This window comes from Odontomachus brunneus, unplaced genomic scaffold (genome assembly GCF_010583005.1).
Source record: "Odontomachus brunneus isolate Ranch 3 - 2012 unplaced genomic scaffold, Obru_v1 Obru_scaffold_009, whole genome shotgun sequence".
Lineage (NCBI taxonomy): Eukaryota > Metazoa > Arthropoda > Insecta > Hymenoptera > Formicidae > Odontomachus > Odontomachus brunneus.
In genome coordinates this window covers 2167806-2176676 of record NW_022639459.1, presented here as the reverse complement: position 1 = coordinate 2176676, position 8871 = coordinate 2167806, and the positions used below count along the sequence as shown (strand labels likewise).

The 8871-nt window shown below is 41.9% G+C and overlaps 1 protein-coding gene across 1 annotated transcript in view; it reads right to left on the bottom strand.

Annotated features, from left to right (window-relative positions):
* LOC116854165 (GTP-binding protein Di-Ras2) overlaps nucleotides 1-8871 on the bottom strand; it is a 181011-nt gene that overhangs the window by 12044 nt on the left and 160096 nt on the right. Inside the window, exons 3-5 of the mRNA XM_032835817.1 lie at nucleotides 7350-7447; nucleotides 6506-6804; nucleotides 177-844 (exon numbers count right to left, since the gene is read on the bottom strand). Coding sequence (XP_032691708.1) covers nucleotides 177-363 — 187 coding nt within the window. The 5' untranslated portion in view covers nucleotides 364-844; nucleotides 6506-6804; nucleotides 7350-7447. The remainder of the gene's footprint in view (nucleotides 1-176; nucleotides 845-6505; nucleotides 6805-7349; nucleotides 7448-8871) is intronic.

Here is an 8871-nt window from a genome sequence, read left to right as displayed (position 1 = left end):
TCTCTCTCTCTCTCTCTCTCTCTCTCTCTCTCTCTCTCTCTCCAGACGAGAACTTTCACTCCAGAGAATTCAGAGGGTATGTCAATTAATTGAAGCAGCACACAGATTCGCAATAAGCAACACGCAGCGACTGTCGGCGCGCGGAGAATTCCCAGGTGGTGAGAATCTCGACTTACCCGCGGTATCCAAGAGGTCGACCTTGAGCGTCAAGGTGCCAAGGACGCATTCCCGGGAGTAGAGGTCCTCCACGGTGGGTCGGTACCGTTCACTGAAGCCTTGGCCGAGCAGACGGCGTATAATAGAGCTCTTGCCGACCCCGGCGCCGCCGAGTACCACCAGCCGGATCCTCTCGAGATCGGCCATGCTGTCGTCGCTTGGTCGCGGCCGGTCGCTCCGTGACCTCGAGGACGACCGCGAGAATGCCGCCTTAGGAAGGCATTACCCGGGAGATCGGTCGTCGTAGCCTCCACCTCCTGAAAATTCAATACGAGCTCCTCGTCCCTACGTCCCGCCAGCCGCCACGTCCTGTGCCCGCTCCTCCTCCTCCTCGCTCGCTCCCTCTCCCTCCTGCTGTCCGTCGCCTCCCTGTCTCGTCTGGATATTAATTCGATTCCCCGCGGCAGTCCTGACCGCGGTCAGGAGCGGGTAGATGGCGATGGCAACCGAGAGTGCTCCACGGGATCGATCGATCGCGATCGGCGCGAAACGATCGCGTTTTTCCACCCGACGTCGTCACCCGCCGACGTTGTCCTCTCCTCCATTCACTCACCCCCGACGCTGCGCTCTCGCGGGACCTGGCATCCTCCTCGGGGAAATCGCGGCCGCCGCGTTCGAGCCGCTGTCCCTGTCGAGGGGGAGGGAGACCGTCCGGTTACGCTCAGGCGCTCAACACGAAATTAGCCCGGCGATATCGAGTTACAGGGGAGGGAGAGACACGCGGTAACGCCGTTTAAGACTGCCAAGGGCGCCGGAAATTGGACTAAACGGGATAATTATCGATCCGGCGCTAATCGGAATATTCCGCTCGTAGCGGCGAGCTTTAACGAGACGCGATGTCTTACGGGCGCCTTACTGTCGGCATCGATTTTTCAAATGCCCAATACGCGTCACGGTTATAAATTTCTAAAGGGGCGCCACTGTCAAGGCTGACTCTCTCTTTTTTCACGTCGAAGAGCCGATATCTCAGTGTCGAGGAAAACCTGGTCCGCGATGCCGATACTTGTTCTTCCCGCCCACCCTTATTCTATTATACGAGAGTAGGGTGAAAAGTTCCGCGCCTGAATAAGAAAACAAAATTTTTTTGGATTGATTTTTATTTATTTCTCAACTTATAATCTCCATTTAGCATGATACACTTTTCTCAACGGTTCTAAAACGGTTATATCAGACTGATAGGTCTATTTGTCGAGCCTCAAAATAGCGTCAATTTACAGCGTCGCTGACTTGATTGTCGTTAACAAATCTTTTTCCACCAAGCCATTTTTTGAGGTTGGGAAAGAGACAGAAGTCGCTTGGAGCTAAATCTGGCGAGTATGATGGGTAGGCAAGCAATTCAAACTTTAATTCATTGATTTTAGCTTAATCACAGTACGAATTTCAACTTTTTCCATTTTTACAAACAATGCTTGAGGTATTTACTTTGGAGAGCTATCAAAGCAATACTACAATTTATTGACTTGAACCTTCAAATATAAACACATGAAAAATGAAATAATGCAACATTATTAAAATATTGAACATAGTAGAGTTATTTATATGTGGGGCCCGGAACCTTTCACTCTATCCTCGTATATTCACATATGTGAATATTTTGATTCAAGATTGTTTTGTATTTCTTAGAGATCTTTAGTTTTTTGAAAAAGGTTTTGTAAATTTTTTTTATTTTGTTTTCTACTTTTCTATTTTGTTTTCTATTGGGAGTGTGAATAAGTTCTCGCCGTTTCACCATCAGATGGCGATATAAAAATTTTGTGCGTATAATTCAAGATGATGATGAAGTTCTATAACCTATGTTTAAAATCAGTGCGTCTCTTTCCATTAACCTATAAAGAACATTTTCTTTTCGTAGCGTAAAACATGTCAAATTTCGTGCCAAATAAATCGTTTTTGCGGGGAATTTTACTGCACTACTTTATTCAGAAGAAATCTGCAGCTGAAGCACACAGAATTCTTGTAGAAACCTATGGTGATCATGCTCTGTCGGAAAGAACATGCAGAGATTGGTTTAACTGATTTAAACATGGTGATTTTGATGTTCAAGATAGAGAACGCAGTGGTGCACCAAAAAAGTTTCAAGACGAAGAATTGGAACATTACTTGCTGAAGATCCATGTCAGACGCAATCCGATGTTGCAAAATCATTAGGAGTTGATCGAACAACAGTTTCGAAACGTCTGACAGCATTAAGAATGATACAAAAGGAAGGATCTTGGGTGCCATACGAACTGAAGCCGAGAGACGTCGAACGGCGTCTTGTTACGTGTGAACAGCTGCTTCAACGACAAAAAAGGAAAGGTTTCTTACATCGTATTGTGACTGGTGATGAAAAGTGGATATACTACAGTAATCCCAAGCGTAAAAAATCGTGGGTTAAGCCCGGCGAAGCAGTAGCATCAACGCCAAAGCGGAATATCCACGGTTCCAAGCTCATGCTCTGCATTTGGTGGGATCAGCTGGGGGTAGTGTATTACGAGCTGCTCCAACCCAACCAAACCATCACAGGAGATCTCTATCGACGACAATTGATGCGTTTGAGCCGAGCATTGAAAGAAAAACGGCCGCAATATGAGCAAAGACACGATAAGGTGATTTTGCTGCATGATAACGCTCGGCCGCATGTCGCGTCATCGGTCAAAACATACCTGGAAACGCTGAAATGGGAAGTCCTACCCCACCCGCCGTACTCTCCAGACATTGCGCCTTCTGATTACTATTTATTTCGATCGATGACTAACGGCCTGGCTGAGCAGCACTTCACTTCGTATGAAGAAACGAAAAAATGGATCGATAGGATAGTCACAAAAGAAGTGTCGTTTTTTCGACGTGGAATTCAAATGCTGCCAGAAAGATGGGAAAAAGTAGTCTCCAGCGATGGGCAATACTTTAATTGACTTGTTTTTTTATTATTTTTTTTTAAATAAAGGATTTATTTTCACAAAAAACGGCGAGAACTTATTCACACTCCCAATACTTTTCTATTTTATTTCGTTGAAAACATTTTTTTCTTTTGCTAATAATATATTTTATAATTCTATCTGCTATAAAAGTTTGTTTTTGAAGATGAAACCGTCTTTAGTTGAAGATAATTTTTCTCGAAATCGGTTAAAAGTAAAAGTTTCTTTTCGAAAGAATTTTCAAGAAAGCAATAGGATTTCCATATCACCTGGATAAATCTGATGACACCCCACCCCTTGATCCAAGAGCTATACAGATAACACACGTATTAAACAAGTTACGGAAGTTTCATCTTGATATCTCCATCGATTCTCGAGTTATGAGGTGACATACAAAAAAACATATGTACGAAAGAAAATGAAAAACTTCCTTTTCATGAAGTCAATTAAAAATGCTTTAAAACATTTTAATTGATATTTTAGAGTTCCGCGGTGTATGGTGAAATGCTTGATCTGGCTTCCGCATTAATACCCCTTCCTTCGTAGATTTGTTTCCAAAGTTTCGTGAGCATTTTAGTTCACTTCTTTAGCAAAAGAACAACACCTGAACGACATCTCGTGATCCGGGTCTCACTTTGAGTCTCTGTCAAGTCGTTCCTCTACGAAGAAGAGTCCTGAAGAGGCACTTAAATTGTTTCATAAAATTATAACGACTCGGCTTTTAAAAAGTATTCAAGTTTATTTCTAGAGATATCAGTAGATATCTTTAGAAAAGAGAAGAGATAGATATAGAAGTAGAAAAGCTTTGAAAAATATTCGAGATTATTTCTTCAGCAGATACTTTTAACACGTCTCATAATACGTTCAGAAACAGACTATGTGTATTTCACTTTCTGTTTAAAATTTCTCCAGATTTTTTGTAGTTTTACACTTCACTTTTAATGCATGGTAAGACAGGCTGTTTTTTCTGCTGTTAATTCGAGAGAAAATTAAAAGGATCCCTGTTTCCCAGTCTACTTTATATTCAGTAATAATAAGCAACCCATATTTTATCTGAGAGAAATCCGAAATTACTTTTTACATGATCTAATAATTAATGGAGTCGCAACGACCTACCAACGGTCACAGCGAACGAATGAAGTTACATTCTCTCGCGTTTCCCTTTCCCTTCGCCCAGCAACATAACACATAATTTAGCGGAAATTAACATGACTCGGAAATACCGCGGGGTTTTGTTCATCGGACGGAAATGTACGAACGCATGGCTGTGGTGTGCTGGCGCGTTTTCCTTCCCGTTTCTTTTTTTTTTTTTTTCTTTATAGCAAACACACATGGGAAATGAATACGTAACGCTCCGGAGCGAAATGTATTGTTGTAATGAAACGAGACTGGTGCGTGCGTCGCGTGTATTAAATCCCGATTCCGAGGATATATTTCTCCGCGACTCGGTCGGTCTCTGCCCGCGGTCTCTCATGTAGAGAACTTACGTTTGCGCGATATTCTCGTTTATTAATCAGCGCTCGCTTTTTAATTTTACGCTATTATTAATCGTCTCTCCATTAAATACATGAGCGCACGCGCACGTATACACAAACGCACACAGCTGTCACGTTTTATTTGAGCATACTACATTTGAAAACATCGATAAACAACGACACTGATTTCTATTTACACAATATATGAGAAAATCCCCCTCCTCCCCCATTCGCCTCTTCCCCGATGGGCGCCGATTAATCGGTCGTTCAAACGTATACATTTTTTACACTTACATGCATCGATCGCGAGCGATATCGCCTCGAGTATTCATCGTCACGGACCAGGTTCTCGTGACTAATGGAAAACACACCTTGCTTCCCCGATAAGAATACGTTTTTTTATAATTAAACATATCGACCAGTGACTAGCGTCGCGTCGCCGCAAATGAACAATTTAACTAGGAAATAATACTTATTTTGATATGAACTTTTAGTTAATACTTAGTGGTTGCGTAACAAATAATTATGTCTCGATTCAATGATTTTTTTACACTTGCATGCATCAATCGCGAGCGATATCGCCTCGAGTATTCATCGTCACGGACCAGGTTCTCGTGACTAATGGAAAACACACCTTGCTTCCCCGATAAGAATACGTTTTTTTATAATTAAACATATCGACCAGTGATTAACGTCGTGTCGCCGCAAATGAACAATTTAACTGGGAAATAATACTTATTCTGATATGAACTTTTAGTTAATACTTAGTGGTTGCGTAACAAATAATTATGTCTCGATTCAATGATTTTTTTACATTTGCATGCATCGATCGCGAGCGATATCGCCTCGAGTATTCATTGTCACGGACCAGGTTCTCGTGACTAATGGAAAACACACCTTGCTTCCCCGATAAGAATATGTTTTTTTATAATTAAACATATCGATTAGTGACTAGCGTCGCGTCGCCGCAAATGAAGAATTTGACTGGGAAATAATACTTATTCTGATATGAACTTTTAGTTAATACTTAGTTAAATATTGGAGGGTCAAATTTAAACCAATTTCTTGAGTTAAATAATATTTAGTTATTTTTAACTATCATGTGTGTCAAAATTTACTATTTTAACACAAAAAACAACCACATCTAATCAACCCACTTAAAACAATATTAAGTCATTTTTTACTAAAACAAAGGTTACATTAACGTGCATATAAAAAATAAACTAAATTTTAATCAAATTTAATACATTTCTTAAATTAAATTATTTAACTCCATTACATTAGTTAAATTAACGACATATTTAGTAGGAGCAGTGGCGACTTATAGGAATGGTTAAAAATAACTCAAATTGAGTATAATTTGACACTACAGATTTAACAGTGTAGTTGCGCAACAAATAATTATGTCTCGAATTATTCAATGATTTATTTGTTGTTAGCAGTTGCTCTCCCGGGCATTCTAATATTAAAACATCGATCAAATAAATTATTTGACTATAGAATCGATTATTTGATTATAGAATCGATTCAATAGATTATTAGACGTTATTGGCGCGAAGAAATCATATTGAATGACAAGTGGTGATTACGCAAAAGAAATATTAAATGGCAAATCTACCCAAATTGCATCATATTTCCCTCTAAATCTCGGCCCTCTTTCAGCCCGCGTGCCGTCGAAGAAGCCGATCCACGGCGGAAGCAAATCTCCTTTCGATGAAAATTTATCGCGGCTGTTGGTTAATTATGTTTAATCCCATCTCGCGCGCGCCGGATGGCGCGTAATGAAATTTTGCGCCGGTATTTACAGTTCACACGGTGAAAAAGCGCGTCATAGCTGTCACCGTGGCGAGACACGGCCCGTAATTCACCCTGCCTCACGCCCCGCGGGAATTATGAGAGGAAAAGAAAGGAGCGTACCTCTCTCGCTTCTGCACGATTTATCCTGTCGCTCGGTTATCTTTCCCTCTTCTCTCTTTCGCTCGCCTTCTCTTGTCTTGTCTGTCTCCTTCTCACCGTCAGGGAATCTCCTCGCCCTCTTGGCGAAAGTCACAGGTGGCTGTCGGCGTCCTCCTTCTCTTCCACCACCGCCACCTCCTCCTCTTCTTCCTCTTCCTCCTGCTCCTTCTGGTCTTTCTTGTTCCTGCGGGAGCGTCCCGCGGAAATTTCTACGGGATTAAGACGTCGCCGAACACGCCGCTGCTGCGCGACAGCTGGCTCTGTTTTGCAAAATAAGCCTTTAATCATCGAGCTCATTAGGTGCAAACGGCAAGTCGGCGTCGCGACTGCCGACTTTATTGCGAGCTGAGGCTTTTTGCGCGCTTAGCCCATTTGTAAGGAACCTCGTGCCACCTCCACCCCGCAATCTCATGTGGTATCTCCCGGTGGCGCTTAATGAACTTGACGGCTGTCGCCGCGCGTTTGTGCGGCTTCGCACGGTTTTGCACACAGCATATTCATCGCGGTCTCCTTTCGTCGCGTTGCGCGCGCTCGTTACGGCGCTTTTGTCGGCGTCGCGGTTCTGCTTTTAACGCGCGTTACGAGTCGAGATTATCTCCGCGTGGCCGAGGATAAAGCGAGCTGCGGAGTGGTGTGGCGAGCTTTCGCGAGGCTTATTAGATCGTTGCGCATTCAAAGGTCGCGGGAAAGTTTGCGTCCTCCACTGGAATAGCTAGTGGCGAAAGCATGTGGGATCTATGAGACACGACTGACGGAATGGGGGAGAGTTGTGGAAAGGACATTTTAGGGTGTTAATGCATCTTACCATTGTGTCGATTCACTTCGCACGCTCAACAGCTCTTGCGTCTTCTTTTCATTTGTCTCTCTTACGTGAATGTCGATACCAGCGTTGAAATATTGATCCTGTAACAAAAGAACGAAGATTTAGCGAAACTCCCAAGTCGAAAAATCAACTTGATCAACTTGATTACACGTCATAAGGACACATTCATACCTAATAATGTAATGCTTGAAAAGTTGTTCCAGTTGTTTTTTGTAAATTTTATCTATTTGATATTTCAGACTTTCGAGGTGTTGTCTAATAATTTGAAAACAATAATTTGTTTTCTGAATTTTGACCGCGTCTTCTTTATGTTTAATTCCGACGTTTCGTGAACATTTCAGACTGAATTTCAGATTTTTCTGCTCGCTGAAGAAGTGAACGTTCACGGAACGTTGGAACTAAACATAAGGAAGACGCGGTTCAAACCTGGAAAACAAGCAAAATAAAAAAATTATGAGATTCTAGGGTCGGAACAGTTCAACTGTGTACTGTGATTATTTCCAGCCGAAATTAGAAGTAAATAAACAAGCGGTTAATTACAGATGAATTATTCTTTCTTCGCACGGTTAAATTTTTTAGCATTTGAGCAAAAAATTACATATATTTGCAGAAATTCAGTCAGAGGTATGTATTTAACAGATAAAACATGTGTTTAATTGACAGAGGTTTGCTATAAACATGTGGACAAATATTTAATGCAAAATGTGGTCTTCATTTGCCGCGATTGTTACGCGATATTCCCGCGAATTTGTGTCCGCCCTTGTTTTCAAGCTGATTAAAACGGGCAAACCGAGCGAGACGAAGTAATTGCGCAATCCGCCTATCTTAACCGCTGAAAGAGAGATAGAGAAAGAGAGAGGGAGAGAGAGAGAAAGAAAGAGAGTGTGTGCAGCGTTCCTGAGCTATTAGGATAATTATTCACATCATTAGTATTTCTCGACATTCCTCTCCCCTTTCCTTTTACACGTGCGTATAATCCGTGGAATTTTGGATCGCGCAAAGTGGATCACACGTAGGTACTTCAGCGATTTCGACATATTTTTAATCTGTATCTTGAGGACTATCGCGTTTCCGGGAATTCCTGCAAATACTTGGTGCACTTACGCACGTTTCTGTACGCGAAACAACACGCTGCATCGGTCAATTGTGGATAAACACATTTCGTCCTTCAGATTTACGGCGCGTGATAAAATCCGGAAAAATGTCGCGATGAAATTGCATGATCCATTATTTGCCGCAACTTTACGGTACCTTCCTCGGGAAGTGTATGAAGTTGGCACCCCACTTTTTGAAATTTATAATTTTGAAAGTTGTTCCAGATTGTTCTGACTTTGTACCACATTGTTCCAAAGTGATATTGCTTCATTCGAAACGGTTTTCGAATAAGACAAAAAAAATGATTTTTTGAACTGGCACCCCACTTTTCGAAAATCTAACATTCTGATACCGATATAGATTGTTCTAGTTGTTCCAAACATTGTTCTAAAAGCACAAATTAACAAGT